Raw genomic sequence first — 21566 nt, 5'->3', positions numbered from 1 at the left:
GCAATTCTCGCCCATATATCAAGCCTTTTACTTATTCCCATTAATTTACTAACAGATGGAAGGTAAAACTTAGTTTGATTTCTAATACTCTTTTTCTCTCTCTATCTCTATCTTATGTAAATATGGACGAAGTAAGACCGATAGATAGACTCTCTGGATCAAATTGGGATTATCCAATCGGAGAGAAGAAAGATTTTCTTCAACCCATTCAACTTGAATCCCTAAAAAAAAAATAAAAGAAGATATAAAATTATCGAAAGTAGGACTTTTAGTCCTTTTTTTTCTCTCATTGATCCTTAAAAAATTGAGGTGCAAAACCTCTATTATAATATGAGGTCCGTCCTAACATAATTTGGGTCAGATTTCTCTTTCACTCGTAATGGGACTCTTTTTTCTTAAACAGATATCTCTAGTAGAAAAAAAGCTAAAAATCTCGAGGATGTAAATCCTAATTTCTACATCAACTCTGTTTTCTATTGCTTCATTAAATTCTTATCGGATAGAGGGCTACACTCGATCAAAGTCTTATCCCGAAAAAAAAACTTTCGATTTGACCAGTCTATTTCTGCTAGAATTACGGCTCTGTTCTGTCTCTCTTGCAATTTTTTCTAGTTTCTGACTTTATGAGCTACACCCACAATCGTTGTGTGTGAGTCACCGATGTACAAAAAAAAAAAAAAAGGTCGACAGGCTTAATGTCCAGTCCTAATTAGGGACCATCTAAGAGTTCAAGCATGGTGAAAATATTTAAGATCTAATTGGCATACATATGACCTAGGTACACCAAGCACGTGTTGCCATTACACGTAAAAAAAAGAAAGAAGAGAGAAAATCAAGGGATAAACTACTTATCACGCCAAAAGGGAAAGCTGGTTCCCAAACAATGCGAAGCGGCAGGGCGTTCAACGTGGGAAACTAGGGATAGCTGCCGGCGTGCATGGTAGCTGGCGTGCCTGCATAATATTTCTCTTCGGGCTCATCGGTGTCGTATACTTGCTTCGCCTTCAACGCTAGCTAGGCTGGGCGACACCGGGACCCATGTCCATTGCCAAGACGTCTAATTAACGACATTGGCCAAAGGCCCTCCCCTCTCGCCCAATATCTATATAATGACCACGTATCAAGAGCGGCGAGAGCAAAAGCAAGACAATCAACCAATAGCAATGGAAATAATCCCATCCTCGATCCACCAACTTTCTCTCCTCCTCCTCGTCCTTTCATCGACCGTCTCACTCCTCGCACGGCCATCCACAGCCAACGACAGCAATGTCCTTCTCACCGGCGATGTTCTCCCCACCAACGGCCAGCTTTCCAACGGCGACGCCACATTCGTCATGCAAGGCGACTGCAACCTGGTCTTGTACAACAAGCGCCGTGGCTTCCAATCCAACACCCATGGCAATGGCGACAATTGCACGCTAGCACTCAACGACCTCGGCCAATTGGTCATCAAGGGCGCCAGCGGCTCCGCCGTCTGGAGCTCCACCCCCCGCGGCAACTACACGAGAGGAAAGTACGCCGCCGTCCTCCGACCCGACGGTGAAGTAGCCATCTATGGCCCTGCCGTTTGGTCCACGCCCAACTTCGGATTCAGCGCCGCGCGGGGTGCTGTTTCTACTCGGGCGATGGAGGTTCCGATGGCGAACAACGTGCTGTTCTCGTCCCAGGTTCTCTACGACGACGCCCAGCTCACGACGAGGGATTACATCTTCACCATGAGTGAGAACTGCAATCTGGCCCTGGTTAAGAGGTCCAGAGGCATCATCTGGCAGAGTGGAACGATTGATGGAGGCGAGTACTGCTTCCTCAGGCTTGACCACCGAGGGCAGCTGGCCGTTGTAGACGACGAGTACAAGACGGTGTGGCGCAGCCAGCCAGCATCCAAGGATGGAGACTATGTGCTTGTGGTCCAGATCAATGGACAAGCCGTCGTCTATGGACCCGTCGTCTGGTCGACAGCTGCCTACGGCCACTGATCTATGAGCATAAGTTAAAGTTGCTCGTTGCACGGATGTGTCTCGTCTTTGTTTGTTTGTTTGTTTGTGAGGTATCTCATGTTTGACGATTAATAAATTTTGGCTTGCTGCTGCCACCAGCCTGTACGAGCTTTATTTCCAAGGAGTTTCCAGCATGAACAAAACAGGCACCAAAGCAATTTTTTCTTTAATTATAAAATCTGGAAATCAATATCTATCTGAACATGATAGACAATATAAATTTTACCATCAAGTCAAACTTCTGAATCTCGCCCTATGTCTTAACCAAAATCTCTTCCTCAACTCCTAAAGTTTCTCCTCTCGATTGAGATCTCAATCCATCTCAAGATTGGCCACCACGAAAATGACCAACAACTTGAACTATAAATTCTTGAATGTTGGCAAAATCTCAAAATTACTTGGTAAGATTGTTAACTCCAGCAATGGAAGCGTGATTGGTTACCTATTAGTCATGAGAACCAAATATTGAAGCAAGTCAGGAGGGATGCTTATTTCATATTTGAAATACCTTGAGATGGTACGTATATAATGTCCATGTAGACAACTGACTAGTATGTCGATGGACCGGGTTTGGCTACATCCTTATCCAAACTCGAAATACACATATTAGTCAGGAGGGATTTCATATTATGCTTTTAAGTTACTTGTAAATTTATTTGATGCATCCAGAATGTTGTCTCGTGCACTATGAACTATAAATAAAGAAATAATGATATAAGTAAAAGTAGTATGTAATCCAAGAGTCCCTTTTTCTTAATACAAAATAGAATAACTATGTTTGATTTTAAGCAACGAAAAAATAGTCCACTATAGAAATTTGGTGGAAAAAAGTGAGTTGCTTGTGCTCGTATTGAAGGTGTCGCCAATCGAGATACGATCTTAGTGAATTGGGCTATCTTTTTCTCTAGTTGTGTGAAACGTTCCATTATCTCATTATCCGTCGAGATAGAAGTAACATGTATACTCGTCTTTATCCTTGAGTGTACTTCAAGTATGGATAGTCCTTCTCGTAACTACTTGTACTACTCGTGCATCTGGACAATGCACTAAAGCTCCCATAAATGTAGAGGACCGAGGCTTTGATGCCAACTTGATCTGATCAAATCAAGTTGGAATTTTACAAGGTAAGAGCATTGCTCTAGTACCAACTTGATCTGATTAGGGATAAGAAAGATTATCTTCGACCCGCTTAACTCGAATCTCTCAAAAAAAATCTAGAAGAAGATGGAAGAATCTCGAAAGTATAGCTTTTAGTCCCCTTTTGTTTTATTGATCCTTAGAAAAAAATAAGATACATAGCTTCTATTTATAATATGAGGTTCATCCTAACATAATTTAGATCGGATTTCTCTTCCTAATCCTAGTAGGACTCTTTTTTCTTAAATAGACATCTCTAGTAAAAAAAAGCTAAAAATTTCAAGGAGGTAGATCTTGACTTCTATATTAACTCTGTCTTATGTCACTCCGAGGAATTCTTATCGGATAGAGAGCTACGCTTGGACAAAGTCTTACGTAAAAAGAAAATTTTGGATTTAAGCAGCCCGTTTTGGGGCCTAAACGATAGTATTTGGCCCTATTTGGCCCAAAGTTGTAGATCCCAAAAATATACCCAATTTCAAAAAATATCATTTCAATTGGGCATTGTATGACCAAATAATTGCTTTCGAAAGTTTGGCTGCGACTTGACTTCATGATGTGGCAGATATTTCTCTTGAACACTGTCCAACCCCGCTCATAATAGTTAAAGTGATCCACATCGAGTTTGGTGTCCTCGTAAATACTCGTAGTGGCCAAAGTATTCCACACTGAGTTTGGTAATCTCTTTGGATACTCATAATGGCCAAAGCGATCTACATCGACTTTTGTGATCCTCCTAAATACTCGTAGTGGTCATAGTAGCCCACATCGAGTCCGATGATCCTTTTGGATCATGGAACAAAATTATTGACCCAACTGTTACAACCTTTTAGATTTCATTGAGCTTTAGGTTTAACTTTATTCAATCCCAACCAACTAAAAGGTCTGAGTCCTAATTAGGGGCTCAATGTCCGGTCCTAGTTAGGGACCAACTACGAGTTCAAGTACAGTGACATTATTTAAGATATAATTGGGCTATATGACATGAAATTATTAGGTGCACGTAAAAAGAAGAAAGAAGAGGGAAAATCAAGGGATAAACTAATTATCACGCCAAAAGGGAAAGCTGGCTCCCAAACAATGAGAAGCTGCAGAGCATTCAACGTGGGAAACTAGGGTGGCTGCCGGCGAGCCTGAATAGTATTTCTCATCGGGCTCATCGGTGTCGTCTAGGTGTCGTCTAGTTGCTTCGCTTTCAACGCCAGCCAGGCTGGGCGACACCGGCCGGGAACCTTGTCCCTTGGCAAGACGGCTAAGGACATTGGCCAAAGGCCCTCCCCTCTTGCTCTATCTATATAATGATCACGTATCAAGAGCGGTGAGAGCAAAAGCAAGACACTCAACCAATAGCAATGGCAATAATTCCATCCTCGATCCGCCAACTTTCTCTCCTCCTCCTCGTCCTTTCATCGACCGTCTCACTCCTCGCACCGCCATCCACAGCCAACGACAGCAATGTCCTTCTCACCGGCGATGTTCTCCCCACCAACGGCCAGCTTTCCAACGGCGACGCCACATTCGTCATGCAGGGCGACTGCAACTTAGTATTGTACAACAAGGGCCGCGGCTTCCAGTCCGGCACGTCCGGCCTCGGTGATGCATGCACGCTAACTCTCGACGACCTCGGCCAATTCGTCATCATGGTCGCCAGCGGCTCCGCCGTCTGGAGCTCCACGCTCCGCGGCAACTACACGAGAGAAAAGTACGCCTCGCCCCGCGGCAACTACACGAGAGGAAAGTACGCCGCCGTCCTCCGACCCGACGGTGAAGTAGCCATCTATGGCCCTGCCGTTTGGTCCACGCCCAACTTCGGATTCAGCACCGCGCGGGGTGCTGTTTCTACTCAGGCGATGGAGGTTCCGATGGCGAACAACGTGCTGTTCTCGTCCCAGGTTCTCTACGACGACGCCCAGCTCACGACGAGGGATTACATCTTCACCATGAGGGAGAGTTGCAATCTGGCCCTGGTTAAGAGGTCCAAAGGCATCATCTGGCAGACTGGAACGGTGGATGGAGGCGAGAACTGCTTCCTTAGGCTTGACCACCGTGGGCAGCTGGCCGTTGTAGACGACGAGTACGATACGGTGTGGCGCAGCCAGCCCGCATCCAAGGATGGAGACTATGTGCTTGTGGTCCAGATCAATGGACAAGCCGTCGTCTATGGACCCGTCGTCTGGTCGACAGCTTCCTACGCCTACTGATCTATGAGGACATGTTAAAGTTTCTCGTTGCTCGCTGCTTGGATGTGTCTCACGTTGGTTTGTTTCTTTGTTTGCTTTCTTGTTTGCGTGAGGTGTCTCGTGTTTCATGATGAACAATAAATTTTGGCTTCAGCCTGTACTGGACTTTATTTCGAAGGATTTGTTGAAGTTAATGACGAGTCGTCGGGGTTAATTCGGTGCTCAACACGCGTACCACTAGTAGACGCAATGAAGATTTCTTAGAAGTTTTTTTTATAGCTAAGCAGAACTAATAAAAGTTTTTACCTTAGCACCATGTCCTAAAAAATTCGAACATTCCTATCTAGCCTACTGTGCTAAGCCAGATAGGCTATCCAGATCCTTTACTCCATATGGGTGGGCCTCCAAGAGGACTCCCTCAAGAAGGACAGGATGTTCTCTATCGACATCCATCTCCGAAGCAAGCCGGAATAAATCGAAGCACACTCCTAAATCTGGATAGCCCACTTACAGTCGAAGAGCACATGAAAGATAGACTCCTCCGTCTCCTGACGCGCCCCACAACTTAGGAGAATATTGCTGACTCCTCGCTGCGCCAGTACCTCTCTAGGTGGCAGGCACCTCCAAACAACTTTCCATATAAACAAAACTGCCCGATGGTTAATGCGCATCCGCTAAATCTAACCCCAACAACCGATTTCGTTAAATCACCCTCCAACTCAAAAAGAAATGAGTTGGGATCCCCTCCACTTCACCCTTTTGGCCTGTTTTAAATTAGGGCCGCCCCTAATTCGAGAGACGGCCAGTGATCAAGCGCTCCGCGTGGCATGCGAGGTGCGTGTTTCCGTGCCCGCATGAGATCCGCATGATCACCGTCTATGCCATGATTTTAAAACAGGCCCTCTTCGGTTCATAAATAATCGACCACTCAGAAGGAACGTGCACCGCCGATGTAAGACCCTTGCCGTCTTTGTTGATATAAATGGATTTTGTTACATAATTACAACAGCCAGCAGCTACCTAGCATTTAATTAGCACCTACTCTTCAATTAAGAGATCTCAAGCTCGAACCAATGCAATGGTGGTCAACCACCATATTCTAAAATATGAGGAGCCAATTACAATATGTACTTCAAAAAGAAAAATAAAATTTTCAGCCATATGGCATAAAAAAGATTGGTGTTACAAGCATGAATGCAGGGAAGCATTTCTCCATATATTATAACATATCAAAATCAATCACCAAAATTAGCCATCACCAAAATTAGGAGGGGCAGTCGGGTCAGATCAAACTAGGTATGGATTAGGTCTGATGCAAGATAAATCAAAAATCACTCAATCGAAATATGATTTATTTATTAAATAAGTCAAAAATTCGAATCTGAACCTAACCATTTTATCAAACTAGTAACCTAACCCGACTTACAAAAGATTGAATCAAGTTAAACGATTAAGTATTGCCTCCGCTGGCCAAAATGACCAAGATCTTGAACTCTAAACGTTCGAATGCTGGCAAAATCTCAAAAATTACTTCATAAGATTGTTAACTCCAGCAATTGAAGCATGATAAACTACCTATTAGTCATTAGATTCAAATATTGAACCAAGTCAGTAGGGAAGTTTATTTGATATTTGAAATACCTTGAGATAGTATACAGTAGGGATGTTAGGGGACCAGGTTTGGTTTATGTTAAGTTACATCCTTATCCAACTTAAAATATATGTATTAGCTTCAAGCTTAGGCTAAACCTAAATAAAACTCTATGCACATATTGAACATTAGACTCGTAAGGATTGCATATCAGATAGTAATCAAGTATCTAACAAGTTTCTTATTATACTTTTAAGTTATTTTTAAATTTATTTGATGCATCCAAAATATTGTCTCATTAATTGAGAACCATAAAAAAAGAAATGATGATATAGGAAAATGGCAAAAATTAAGTTGTATTCAAACCAAGGGTCCCTTTTTCTTTAAAAAAAAAGAGATAATTATATTTGATTTCAAATAGTGAAATCATAGTCCACTACAGAAAATTAGTGGAAAAAGATGGGTTACAATCTCATATACCATCTACTTCATTTTCTTCTATGACTAAAAGCAAAAAAAAATATTACATGATACATGTGTATGCACCCATGCATTTGTGCATCTATACATTACATAAATTGCACACATACATATACATATGTGCATACGCATATACAAACATATATACATATACATATACATATACATATACATATACACATACATACATACATGCATACATACATATCTATCTATATATATACACGCATATATACGGTGTATTGTGTGTAGGGTCGTGTTTTCGATTTTTAAATATGAGTCTATCGAAGTCTGTACTCAACCTTATAATTTTTTTTTTTGGTAGAAATCTTGTAAAAGTTCAAATCATATTTTTAGGCCAAACCCAAATCTAATTAGCTATTTGGTATGTTTCTATTTCAAACCATATGTTCCAAATTAGTTCTGAATTAGGTCTACAAGATTCTGGCCTCCTTTACCACATCTCCAACGGCCTAATTAGATCAAGGTAAGATGACATATAAGGACTTCTTACTCGATGATGAGATACACATTCTTATCATTGGCCACATACGATGTCAACCAAAAAAAACTCTATCACCATTGCTACTTAATCACCGCTTGATGGTGACAAGCCAATGCTAATTAAATTTACCTTTTAAATTTTTTTAAAATATATTATATTTTCTAGTCGATGGAATTTTGTTGAACTTTGTTAAAAAAAATTTTGCTAAGAAAAGATATCTTAGAAATATATATGGACTCTATTTAAATTCGAAGAGACATCTGTGAAGCAAAACGCCAAGATGAAACATAACACATTAAATGAAAAGGTTAATTATGAGATATCAGCCGTTTGTTAAAAGGAGATATAACGGGGGACCTTCCAAGCTACGACAACGGTTGTTAATTTAATCCAAATTAAACTTGCCGGCCGAATGAGTCTTAAAATTTGAAAAAGAGGGATAACATGTCGTGTTCCGCCGCACCAACAGCACAAACTCGCTACCTACCGTTCACTTCCCAAAGGGGGGTTCTATATACACCCCCCCTATTGCTCAGGACACCCCCCAAAAATTAAAAAAAAATTAAATACTCTCTACACCCCCCCATTTGCTAAGGACACCCCTAAAAAATTAAAAATTCCTAAATTACCCCCCACCCTTCCCACCCCCTCACCTAAATTGCTCTCTACACCCCCCAAACCCCCCCCACCCCGCTCTTCCCCTCCAAAACACCTCGCCAACGCCCAAAACCCCCCCGTTCCCCCTTCTCCCTCTCGTCGCCGGCATTCTCCCGATCTCCGACCACCTCGCCGGCTTCTTCCGGAACCACCTCGCTGGCTTCTCCCGAAATTTTTTTTTTTCACGGTTCGTGCTCCGTTCGGCACTGGATCGCCGAACAAAAAGCTTCTGTTCGGCTGAACAGTGCCGGACAGAAGCCTTCTGTTCGGCACTGTGCAGCCGAACAGATCTGTTCGGTTGAGGGTTGCCGAACAGAAGGCTTCTGTTCGGCACTGTTCAGCCGAACAGAAGGCTTCTGTTCGGCACTGTTCAGCCGAACAGAAGCCTTTTGTTCGGCGATCCAGTGCCGAACGGAGCACGAACCGTGAAAAAAAAAAAATTTCGAAACAAGGTGGAACACGTACCTTTGCGGCCGATTCTTCGTCCCAAATCACTAGTTGCTTGTCCATGCTTCGAATGGGGCTTAAATCTCCTTCAAAGATCGCCTAAACGATGTAAATGGATCGAGGGGTTTAAGGGGGGTTTGAGGGGGGTTTTTTTTTTTTCTTTTCAAAACGAAACGGAGGAGGAGGAAGGGGGGTGTATGAGAAAATTTCAAGGGCAATATGGTAATTACACTAAAGGTTAGTTTGGGTATTTTCTTTTGGTTTTTGGGGGATGTCCTGAGCAATAGGGGGGGTGTATATAGAACTACCCCTTCCCAAATCCAGCACCATCACGAGATGAGAAAAAGACCCAATGGGATCTCCGCAACGCATGTCAAAACTTGACTGTTAGTAGTTCCGGCGGGACAAAATTAAAAAAAAAAAAAATCCAAACGCCATTTGAAAACAGTAGCCGAGTCCCCACCGTTGCTGGGTTCCATTCCTTCCCTCTTTTGCTCCCCGCTCGAATTATTTCTACTTTCCCCTCGATTTTTTTTTTTTTTGGAGATAAAATAATCGATAAAGGGAGAAAATTTGAATCAGAGGTACTCCATGATCTCATTACCGGGGTTTTGATTTTTATCTCTCCGTGTTTCTTAGTAGGATTTTGATCTCTCTCTCTCTCTCTCCTCGCCGTCGAATTAGGGCATTGTTTTTTTCTCTGTGGAAATAGTTAGGGCATTGCTTTGATCTTTGAGTTTTTGAATCGGGTATTCTTTGTGTTTTTTAATCGGGCGAGGCTTCGATCGCTGATCCGATCGGAAGATGAGCTTCGCGGATTCGTCGGCATCACTGCTGACCACGTGCGGAGGGGACACTGTCAAGATTTTCGATGTTACGGTGGATTCGGGCGATCCGTGCGTGCTGAGCTACACTCCCTCCCCTGGATTCCAAGTGAACTCCGTCAGATGGAACCACACCAGTAAACCCATTCCATCTCTTTGCTCTATTTTTCTGATCTTCTATTCCTTTTTATTTTTGGGACAAAAAATTCTTCTTCTTCTTTTTTTCAATGGATAAGTTAGTTTTGCTTGCAATTTTGTGAGAGAATTCTAATATTTGGTTTCACTAGTTTTATAAAACTAGAGTTTCTTGGTTATGATGTTTGAGATGTGCTTGTTGGGCCACTTGTAATTATAACTACTGCACGAGATTAAATGCTATCACGTGATTTAATTTATTAGGGAGAAGTTGTGGAATTACAAATTTATTGTTTTATACTCCTAAGAAACTGAAGCAATATGAGTGATTTAGGACATTTTTTTAACTGGAAATGGAAAAAATAAGGAAAAGAGGATAGAATGGAGCTCATAATAATGAGGCACACTCATAGGCTCATAGTTGTATGATAGTCAGAAAACCTAATTCAGTTATTTAATAGGAACGCCGTCGAGAATCCTTCTTTTCCATCAATTCCTTCTACGGTAGCCTTTTCTCTATATATGGAATCTATTTAAGTTTTTTGCATAGCTATTATCCAATTTACAAAAAAGTTATACTGCTTTTAAACAAGAAGAAAGAACTTAATTTCCACTTACATGATACATGCTTCGTTGATACTTCATGTGATAGCAAACATGCATCTTACCTCATTGTGGTTTCTTTATATATCCGTAGAAGCAGTGACGTTTAAGTAATTCTAAACATGCTTTACCTTTTTTAACTTTAATTTCTTCCATTTAAATTGCATCATCCTCGTTAAGGTTGATTTGATTAAATCTATATGTTTTAGTTTGCCCTCTGTCATCTTAGCTCATATATACATTTTTTTCTGCCATGCTTTTTCGTTTCTCTTTTTTCTTTAATTTTTAACTATTAGTGTTTTTTGCTGCAGGGATTCATCTAATTTTCCAGTTCAAATATACTGTCATTTTTCCCTTTTCGAATCCCGTTTTAGATGGATTTTTCTTTTTTGGTTTTCAATTTTTGAAAACTTGCTTAATTAGAACCGGCACAACACAACATAGCTAATTTATGTTTGTTGAGTATCTAATGGATACTACACATATTGGTTAATATTTTATTCTCCTTGAACTTGGCCGACCAGATAATATTAGGTTCTTGACTGCTGCTTGTTTTCTGATATTACCTTTGTATGGCCTTTCTGAACCAAAGTGTTACTCTGTTCTGAGATGTGTCTGTGGTAGGGTTGTCATTGGCAGGGCACAAATCCTTAATTTAATATATTGTGATACTGTAGAAGACAATAAAACACCTTTGAGATGTATGCATTTGATCTGAGTTATGAGAATATTTTCATCTTAGTTTTATTTATTTTTGCTGCAGATCTAGTGGTTGCCAGTGCTGGGGATGATAGGAAGATCTCCCTATGGCATAAAAACGGTCAAAGTGTGGGAGTCATACCCCTTCGTGGGAGTGTTGTTGGTGATGATATAGAAGTAACTTCCTAATTGTATATATTCTTTCAGTGTTTACACGATAAATGGGTTTTTGATTCCCTGAACATCTTAGACTTAACATGTTTGCTGTTAAATTGGTTCATCTTGTTGGTTTGTGCATTTGAATTTTTGCATTGGTGCAATTTCTGTAAGTTCATATTCTGTGCAAGTATACTTGCTTTACAAATTATGTTACTTAGGCACTGCAATATTGGTCGAGTATCTGGATTACAGGGTAGGTTGGGTGAAGCAGTTAGCATATATGGCATTGCAATGTGCTTCTGTAAGATGAGATGGAGATATCTAAACTTGGTCATGGGTGATAGCAATCTATACCTTCTTAAAATTTGATTGAAGTCTTAATAATTTGATTGAAGTCTTAATATTGCTTTTAAAAAAATGTAATTTGATACTATCTTGAACTAATGATATCTTTATCCAGGAAGGTTTTTAGGTCTTGTAGACGTTTTCCCTGTAGTAACTGGAAGTTAAACTTTGTAGTACTCAATTCATTTTGTTCCTTTGTTCTGGGTACTAACAAACATAGAATTATTTTAACAATAAGATGTAACTATAGAGAGGGTGAACAAGTTATCCAGGTCCTCTTATCATAGTGATAAGGTGGACCAGCAAATGGAAAAGAAAAGAAATGACAAAAAGCAAAAAAATGCAACAGAAAACCCCCACATTCCACATTACTTGTACTTCTAAGTGTGGTATATGGGTTCAAATATGTGTTTAAGATATTTTTCTTGGGTTACAATTCCACTAAAGTTTGTGTTTTTGGTTAATTACTCATGCCCACATTTTTATTATGCAGGATATTGCAAGCATGTATGGTTGATATGTGTACAAAGACACATTAGAAACCATTCCAAGTGCCATTTTTCAATCTAAGCCATTCCCAACATTTCTTGTTTGTTTGAGGGGATACTAATAGCATTTGCATGTCAAACAATGTGTTATTGTCATGTATCTGGCTTTAGTTCTGCTGCTTGAGCATTAATGTTACTTCTTACCTATTCTGGAGCCACTAGATATGCCAACATAAAACTAGAACAATAGAATGTCAAAAGTCAAATAAACTCAATTCAACTAAGCCGTAATCCCAAACTAGTTGGGGTCGGCTTATCTCATCTTAACTTAGGCCTTAATCCCAAACTAGTTGGGACACTCAACTCAACTCAGCCTTAATCCCAAACTTGTTGGGGTCGGCTCAACTCAACTCAGCTCAAGTAAGCCTTAATCCCAAACTGATTGGGTCAAAACATAGGTGGAGGTGTCAAAAGTCAAGTATTATGAGAAAAATAAGATGGCATATGAAAGAATTAAGAAGAATAGAAAAGCTAATACTATTTCTTTTTTAGAGAGCAGGAGGAGCAGATGCAGTGGTATACCTTATTTAATTGGGTGAAGGCAGAGATCAAACCTAGGTCTCTAGTATTGACAGTTATTTACCAACTCTGCCATCAGCAGCTTGAAAAAGCTAATAATAGTTAAATAGTTGTAATGAGCAAAGTAGTTTGTCTGGTTATTTCAACTAAGATAGCATTCATTATAACATGTATATATTCACAGGTTCGCATGCAGATTTGGTTATGCATTTGCTGATGTGTCTATTAGCTCATGAAATGACCAATAATTGAGATATATTTCGGGTATGAGAGTAGCTACTGCTAGCGCCGATAGTACCGAAGGAACTGATACCAGTAGATGTCTACATTTGCCATACCAGTAGCACTTCTTTTTTGATAGGCATTATTTCATTATAGCACTACCTTCTTGGGATTATTTTTTATGCTAGATGGTACTAATGGGTTGTTGCATCTGATAAATTTTTATCTTGCTTCATTTCAAGATGCAGATAATTATTTATTTGTCATGAAGGATGGATTTTTCTAAATGTCAACTTCCATTTTCAGTTTGTCCAGCATTTAAGAAGTCAAACATGCACATATATTTGTCACACTGTTGAATTGTTACAGAATTTGCAACCTGATACTGTTATTTAATCAGAGACAAAACAAAGTTTCATATACATAAAACGATATTTAACAATTGTTCATAACCAAATTCTTAACCAAAAGGCTGTGGCCATAAAATTGGTCTGATGCCATGTTGGGTATCACGTAAACCTTCATGCATAATTTTACCAAACACCATCACTTATTTGGATCATGTTTTGAGACCACAATTTCTCCAAGCATTCTCTGAAAATCTTTTTCCTTCATTTGCAGGAGGCTATAGTTTCTATCAGCTTTAGCAACAAAGGTTCTAGATATCTTTGTTCTGGCGGAAGTGGTCGTATTGTCAGAGTATGGGATTTACAAAGAAAACGCTGCATCAAATGGTTGAGTGGTCATACTGATACCATCACTGGTGTCCTGTACAACTGCAAAGATGAGCATTTGGCATCCATCAGTGCGAAGGGGGAACTTATTCTCCACAATCTTGCTTCTGGAGCACGGGCTGCTGAACTCAAGGATCCAAATGGGCAGGTTGTTTGGTTTTCTTTTCTTTTTAAACTGATTTTGTTTGTACATCATCTTATTGCCATTCATGTAAAGATGTTTTACAAACTGTTTCTGAATCTGATATTTCATTCGGTTGATGCTCTAAGACCAGGTATTAAGAGTGCTTGATTATTCTCGACTCAGTCGGCACATTTTGGCGACAGCAGGTGATGATGGATCTGTACATATGTGGGATATAACTGGCCGCAGTCCAAAGGTATGGAAAATATTGCTGAATCTCGCTGCATATATAAAAATGAAAATGAGATTCTTCTGGGTTACTTGCTCGTTTAGAATTGTGTGATGACAGTTTTTCCTATTACTGCTGGTGATAGCAGCTAGTTGTTGTAGTTTTTTTATCCTATGTGCGTAACAATGCTCCAGAACTGTATAAAAATTTTAAATGCTTCCACTGTTTGACGCAAGGTTCACTGTGCTGTTACCTTACTACGGTATGCTTGGTATGGTACGATACAGCCCCATACCAATACAGGCTGGGAGACCCTTCTATCACTCCCAACCATGGTACCACCAGAAATCTGGTGGCACAAATTGGTACAATAAAATTAGAAGGGACTAGTGGGCTGCGCCATACCAAACCTTAGTACCATGCAATACCTTACCAATATAGTACAGTACGCCCATTTGGGGTGGTAGAGGTTTGTCTTGGAAACCATGGTTTGATGCTCCTGTAACTTGCTTCTAAGTCATGACAGGATATTTTCTCCCAGATTGTTTGGATGGTCTGGGTGTTCAGGAAGGCTGATAATTTAGGGTGATTTTGGAGGTTTTACTTTTCACATTAATGATTTTGGAGGCTGATAATTTAGGCTGATAATTTAATGATGCTCCTATAATTCTATAAATACATGTGATGTGTAGGCATTTAAAACCTTTTGAAAACTGTGAACTCAAAATCAATAGACGGAGTGTCTTTAAAGTCTATTATTCTTTTTCCCCTCATGTTAAGGCTTCCTTTCACTGCCTTTTCCCAAGCAATTCAATCTTCTGGCATATTGAAGTTTAAATGCCCATGGATTTTGAAGGAAGGAAACACAGATGTCTATGTCTTCCAACATATTGAAGTTTAAATGTCTATGAGTCTTCAGTTTTTCATCCTCTTTGTGCTATAAAATTTCTAAAGATATAGACAAACTACTATAATTAAATCTCCATCTGCACCCTATTTATTGGTTAGTGAATTTGTTGCTGAAAGTCATTGTGCTTCCAGTTACTTCATGTTGTTTTGATGCTTGGTTGCTTCATGTTTAGATGAGGGATTTAGCTCACTACTTTCACTGGACACAGATTTCTTGGCTGAAGCAGCATTCTGCTCCAACAACTGGTGTTTGCTTCTCCCCATCAAGTGACAAGGTTTCATCTTTTGCTTAATTGTGTATCACTGCCTTAGCTGAATAGTGTCTATGATAATAAGTTAATGCATTTGGTCAAGATGTTAACTTTTTTACTATTTTGTCATTAATTCTTTTTGTAAGTTTCTTCTATTTTTATAGATATGATATATAGTTGATACCTCTTGACATTGTTCTTACCTTCTTATAGATAATTGCTAGTGTTGGTCTAGATAAAAAGTTGTATACATATGATTCTGGGACAAGAAGGCCCACATCATGCACTCACTATGAGGCACCTTTCTCCTCGCTGGCATATCATGATGATGGCAATATACTGGCTGCTGGAACAAACAGTGGACGTGTAGTATTCTATGATGTTCGGGGAAAACCTCAACCTTTTACCGTTCTTCGTGCATATAATAGTTCTGAGGTATTAATCTTTTCTAAATATGCTATAAGACAGAAGATCCCTAAAACTGGGATTAGTTTCTTCATTTCTTGATCGCACCTGCCTATTGATTCTTGACCAGGTCTCTATACATATGTGGTATTTTTTTGTTAATGGAATAAAAAATGATGTATAATATTTTATACTCCTGTGCAAGTTATTAGTATCTTCACCATGAATTTGTCCATTGATGCAATGGTAAAATAAATAATCAAATGAATAGTATCTTCTGGTAGCAAGCCTCTTATGTGTGTGTGACCATTCCATTATCTTTCAGATTCATAATTCTGACTCCACAACCTTGAAGCAAAGAAGATATTGATTTTTCAGAATTACTGAGTAATCCTCTCTGTATCTAGATTTGCTAGCATCTATAATGGGAGAATACGTTGCACTTCAGAACAATAAATCAAAGCAAGCTAGTTATACCCTCCTTTGCTTTCGCTAGAATGTCTGTCCAGTGGATTTGACAAAAACAGAATTCATTTCAACCGTGGGCAATCCTTATAAATGCGACTATGTTCCAATCCATTGATTTCACTGTACCTATTTTAGTAATCCTGAAGATTAAGTGCTTATGCTTGTTAGAAGAATCATGACTCCTGGAGACAGCCAAGGAAACAAAACTTTGCATGATAGTAAATTAGTTTCTGGGTTAATATAAATAAAATAAAATCATCTTTAACGTGCCACAGTGAAATTTATAGCCTTTTTTTCTTTAAAAAAAAAGGAGTGAGTTTCTTCTACTGTGGCAAACCATTTTTTTCGGTAATGATGTCTTTGCTGGGTTTTTTCTGTTGCCATTCAAATCTGACCACTACCTATTGTATGTGAAATAGCTCTTATGCATATGTGGTTAGTTACCACAACCACACATTATTCACGGTTTCTGTATTTAGCAGTACTTTCTTGATGGTGTTACTTTCTGATAACATATGTGATTGCTTTCTGAGTATTAGTAATCCTTATATTAAAACATAATGAAATGGACTTCTTGTAATTTTGTCTGCACATACATATCTTATTGTTGGAGCTATATCCTTTTTTATTTATTTAGTTTTGTTTTTCATCTTCTTATCAGGCAGTCGCAAGTTTGTGTTGGCAAAGATCAAAGCCTGCTATTGTAAATGAAAATAGTTGTACTGCTGAAATTGCTCTTCTTGGAGGTACCACTGAAGATTCTGTTCTTATGCCAGATCCCCGGCCTTCTTTGGCAGCATTGAGTTTCCCTTCTGCAACGGTGCCTAGCTTTCGCTCTTCTTGGACAACAAGCACTAGTGGGTCAATATCAACTACGCCAGCAGTAGAGGAAACTCCACAGTGGAGTCGATTTTGGACAGGTGGATCTTTGGCAGTGCCACAGGCACCTCGGTCTAGTTATAACTTAAAGGATGATGATATGGATGTATTTTCTCCGCTTGTGGATGTTCAGCCAATCACACCTTCTCTTGGCAATTGGTGGGATGACCATGACAAAGCAAAAAAAAGTTACGCGCCCATTGATGAGAAATTTGCAGTGTTTCCTTCCTCTGTTAGGAGATTTCCCTATAGTGAAGGCAGCACTGACTCTCATCCAATCTCAGATTGGAGGTCAAGTTCTATATCCAAACAGGTTTAATACTTGATTCTTGCTCTTTTCATATTGCCGTCAGTATGTAAAAAGAGTAGTTGTAGGTATGAAGTGAATGTTATCTCTATCTAGCATGATTGTGACTGCAACCTGTTGGCACTGTGGATGATCCATAGCTAGAAAACACAGCAAACAACTGCAACTATTTGACCGTTTCATTTGAAGAGGCTTGCAATTTTTGGCAAGAGCTCATCTAAGGTTCTATTATATGAAGGGCACTCATTGGTTGACATGATTTCAGTTATGCTCCTCATGAGATGACTCCAGTTAATGAATTTATTTCTGCATCGTTGTTTTTTAGCAGCATGTATAAATTTTGTCGCATATGAGACATCATTAGAATGTAAGGTAACAAAGCAGTAGCATGGCTGTATTCGGCTATCTTATTCTTTCTGTAGACCCTATGCCATATGGTTCTACGGTATAACTCAGTGAGCCTAGGGAAAATTTTTAACTAAAAAATGATTTGATGTGATTTCAATTATGCTCCTTAGAGGTGGGCATTGGGCCGGGCCACCCATGGCCCGGCATGGTCCGCTTGCTACAGTAACGGGCCGTGCTAGGCACCGCTCATAAAAGGGGGCCGGGCTGGGTTAAGGATTTCTGGCCCGCAGGCCAAGCCCGGCATGGCCCATAAGGGCCTGGGCTGGCACGATTCGTGGGCCAAGTACGGCACGGCCCGCGGGCCCAATTTTTTTATAGGACTCCAATTTTTTCCCCAAAATACCCCTCAAATTAGCCGTTTTATGCCTGTTGGGATGGGCAAAATGGGTAAAAAGCCACAAATAGCCGTTATGGGCCACCCATAATGGCTATTTTTTTTTGGACAGACGGGCCGTGCCAGGCACGGCCCGTTTCGTGCCGGGCACAGCCCGTGCCGGGCCCGGCATGGCCCGCCACCCCACGGGCCTAGGGCCATGCCGGGCTTAGCCTATAGGTTAAGCGGGCCGTGCCAGGCACGGCCCGTTTAGTAACAGGCCGAGCCAGGCACGACCCGTTTGGTCTGTGGCCCGGTGGGCCTGTGCCGGGCCCGACACGGCCCGATGCCCATCTCTAAATTGCTCCTCATGAGATGACTCTAATTGATGAATTTATTTCTGCATCTTTCTTTTTTTAGTAGCATATGAGACTATTAAGAATGTAAGGTGAGAAAGCAGTAGCATTGCTCTATTTGGCTGTCTTATTCTTTCTGGAGACTTTATGACATATCATTCTATTGTATAATTCAGTAGCCTATGGAAAATTTTTAAGTAAAATTTGATCATCAACATTGCAGGACAGTGCTACTGTTACATTATTGGCCGTCACACCAGTTGCCTCTTCAAGGAGTGAAACATCATCTCTCTTTCCAATTCCTTCTGTCTCTCCAACTCCTGAAGCATTGTCGGACAAATTAACTCATCATCACCAGCCAACTTCACTGTCACGCTTCGTGCCTTCTGTATCATTAGCCACTGGGTCCATATTTGCAGGCTTGCAAGATTCATCTTCATCCATTAGTCACTCCACCAAGAACTCTCTGAACAATTCTATCACAAATTCTATAAACCTGCAGAACAAACTTACCTTAGACAATACAAATTCTTCTGAAATCCTGGAATCCTCGTCTGCTTGCCATCTTAGCTCTGTCTCCACATCGTTAGGGACTAAGACAATAGCATCATCATCATCATTTAATCTCGAGTTGCCAGGAACACTGCTATCAACTTTCTCTCTGAGGTCTTCTACATATGCTGAGAGAATAAGCACCACCTCTTCCTTTAGTGAGGGAATAGCTTCAGCAGTGGGTTCACCAAAATCAAAGAAAACAGGAGCAGAAACAAGAGAAGAGTTGTTAAATAGCCTGCTATCAAGGCAAGAAGCATCAACTACCTGTGGGACAGGGAGCCTTCCAGCAATCAATGTAATCAGACATGCATGCACATACACACACATGCAATGCACACTCATACACCTCTATGAATTTGCATGAGAAGTTGAAGTTTGTGCATAATTTTTGTTGTAACAGGGAGTGCCATCTCAATCTATGCGAAGATTAGGTCAGCCAACAGATCAACAAGGAACTTCATTTTCACTTCAGTTAGTCCAGCGCACTCTTGAAGAGAGTTTGGGATCTGTGCAGCAGTCCATCCATGAGGATGTGCGGAATCTTCATATCGAGCTGCTAAGACAATTCCATATGCAGGAGGTAGATCATATTGATTTATTTTTAACTTTCATGTAAACATCTGTATCTGAGCACTGTTTAGAATTTCTTTGCACAAGTATGCGTTTCTTTTTTCTTTTAAAAAATGCATTGAATTTTCAGCCATAGGCTTTTAGACTAGCTAGGATGGCAGAGACTCCTTTCTCAAATATATGCCAAATTGATTTTAGAAAGCTGATACCTTTCTGATTCATATTTCAACATGAGATACAAATATCTAGTATTATGAAAAGAGCACAATGGAATATGCTACGAGAATCCTGGAAATTTTTGATGTGCTGTTTGAATTTAAGTGGGAGATATAACCCTCTGCATTCCTATCAACATAAACATAAAGAGCAAGTGTTATTTCATCAAGTTGGCTCAGTTATACAGATCATAGTATCATACTTCTGCATTGGTTGCTATGCAGGGTCCAGCCCTCCAAAATGGAAACCTCAATACCTGAAATTGTCTTCCTATGTGCCACACCCTTCGAAATCCTTCCCCCACTTCTCTCTCCAACTTCCCGATGCTTCTACCCCCCAAAATCAAATAAATATTTACAGTTGATGCCATATTTTATTATGATCGGTTGGTTTTATCATAACTACAACCATTATCTATTTACTGTATCAGAATCCATATAGTACTTATTACATTTACACGATATCCAAGCGAGTGATTTCTTACATAGATGCTTTGACATCCTAATTTCTACGGGGCCTACAGTTTTTTGCTTCCATCAAAGCAGTTTGGTCCTCTATTTTGACCCAAAATCTGTACGTAACACTCTTTCTTGCCAAGGCTGTATATGGCTTGTGGGGCACATGGCTCTGATCATCTTAAACAATACTTCTCACAGTTAAACCTATGCAAATTTTACTTTTATTTCCTCTAGCGTATTGATCTACCTTGTTTCATCTAGATTGCCAATCTTTTGTTCATGCTCTTTTGTTGTTATTCATAATTTCAATATACTTTCTTATTTATAATTAATGATCCATACAGTGAAGCTGTTTTTCTAATCATATTTGTTATATTTATCATTAAACCATAGCGGCAACCTTTATAATGATGATAATCCTGTACCGTCTTCTCTTAAACAGTGTTTCTCATATTTTTTTGTTGATGATAGATAGAAATGTTGGGTGTGCTGACCTCAATCTTAGAAAAGCAAGATGAGTTGATGAAGGAAATACAGTCACTACGGAGGGAAAACCAGCAGCTCCGCCAGCTACTCTGAAGTGTCAATAGGGATTTCAATGAAATTATAATCTTTTTTTCTGGGTGTTTTCTGCTTTCAGAATGATCAAGATTTGCGATGTGCATATAGTTCACAATAATTGGATTACTACTTAGGAGCTGATCAATGTGTAAGCAGGGCTAGAACTAAAGGATTCTCTGAAATAATAGTATATTTTGGCTATGCTGATGTTTTGGGTTATACCTATGAGGGGTAAAAGTAGAGACGATAATTGAGTGGATCTAGATGCGATTTTGTCATCAGAAATTGTATATAGCCATTATAGGTTTCTGTTTTTTCCTTTTAATATATGGAGATAGTTGTATGTACACAGGTGTACAACAAGATCTGATTGTGAAGCAAGGGATTGATCATTTTTGGGGATTTTTTCTCGATTCTTTGAATTCCTTGCCGTTTGATCTCTGTTCCTTGTTGCTAGAACAGTGTATTGACACTGACTGCATTCTGCAATTATGAGCATTTTCGTAGAAAACTGTAAAGTTCTGGCTGCAGGTTTTCTCGTGTATAATATGGGAATGCTTGGTGCATTGAGCGGATCTTGATGACTTGGAACCCGTAATTGGCTTCCGTCGGCTACAAGCAACTGTGTAGGAGCTTCAGCAATAGCTGAATCTTCTAATCCTTGGTACTTGGGAAAAATACAGGAACCCTTTCAATGATCACCTAATCAACAAATATTTGTATTTTGTATTTTGTCACCGAAAAAAATAAAGCAAACACTTGTATTTCACTTCTT

General features: G+C 39.9%; 3 protein-coding genes across 4 annotated transcripts; all 3 read left to right on the top strand.

Moving 5' to 3' along the window:
- The first annotated feature begins 1163 nt into the window (after positions 1-1163).
- On the top strand, positions 1164-2118 carry LOC120110136 (mannose-specific lectin 3-like). The gene has a single exon (XM_039124079.1). It carries the CDS (start codon positions 1164-1166, stop codon positions 1974-1976), a length of 813 nt encoding a protein of 270 aa, XP_038980007.1. The 3' UTR covers positions 1977-2118.
- A 2368-nt stretch (positions 2119-4486) lies between these two features.
- On the top strand, positions 4487-5335 carry LOC103704186 (mannose-specific lectin 3-like). The gene has a single exon (XM_008787376.1). It carries the CDS (start codon positions 4487-4489, stop codon positions 5333-5335), a length of 849 nt encoding a protein of 282 aa, XP_008785598.1.
- Positions 5336-9442: 4107 nt separating this feature from the next.
- LOC103704120 (protein NEDD1-like) lies at positions 9443-21207 on the top strand. 2 transcript variants are annotated; one of them, XM_039125081.1, is made up of 11 exons: positions 9444-9578; positions 9773-9955; positions 11320-11432; positions 13670-13930; positions 14058-14162; positions 15254-15319; positions 15509-15730; positions 16830-17360; positions 18655-19281; positions 19387-19566; positions 20702-21207. In XM_039125081.1, the coding sequence occupies exons 2-11, from the start codon at positions 9799-9801 to the stop codon at positions 20807-20809; spliced, it is 2370 nt and encodes a 789-aa protein (XP_038981009.1). In that variant the 5' UTR covers positions 9444-9578; positions 9773-9798; the 3' UTR covers positions 20810-21207. The 2 variants fall into 2 exon arrangements, with proteins under 2 accessions (XP_038981010.1, XP_038981009.1); XM_039125082.1 differs by having other exon boundaries at positions 9443-9955; positions 20706-21207.
- Positions 21208-21566: the final 359 nt, after the last annotated feature.

Source organism: Phoenix dactylifera, chromosome 3, assembly GCF_009389715.1.
Source record: "Phoenix dactylifera cultivar Barhee BC4 chromosome 3, palm_55x_up_171113_PBpolish2nd_filt_p, whole genome shotgun sequence".
Taxonomy (NCBI): domain Eukaryota; kingdom Viridiplantae; phylum Streptophyta; class Magnoliopsida; order Arecales; family Arecaceae; genus Phoenix; species Phoenix dactylifera.
Note: the sequence above shows the minus strand (reverse complement) of the source record. Positions and strands in the feature narration are given on the sequence as shown.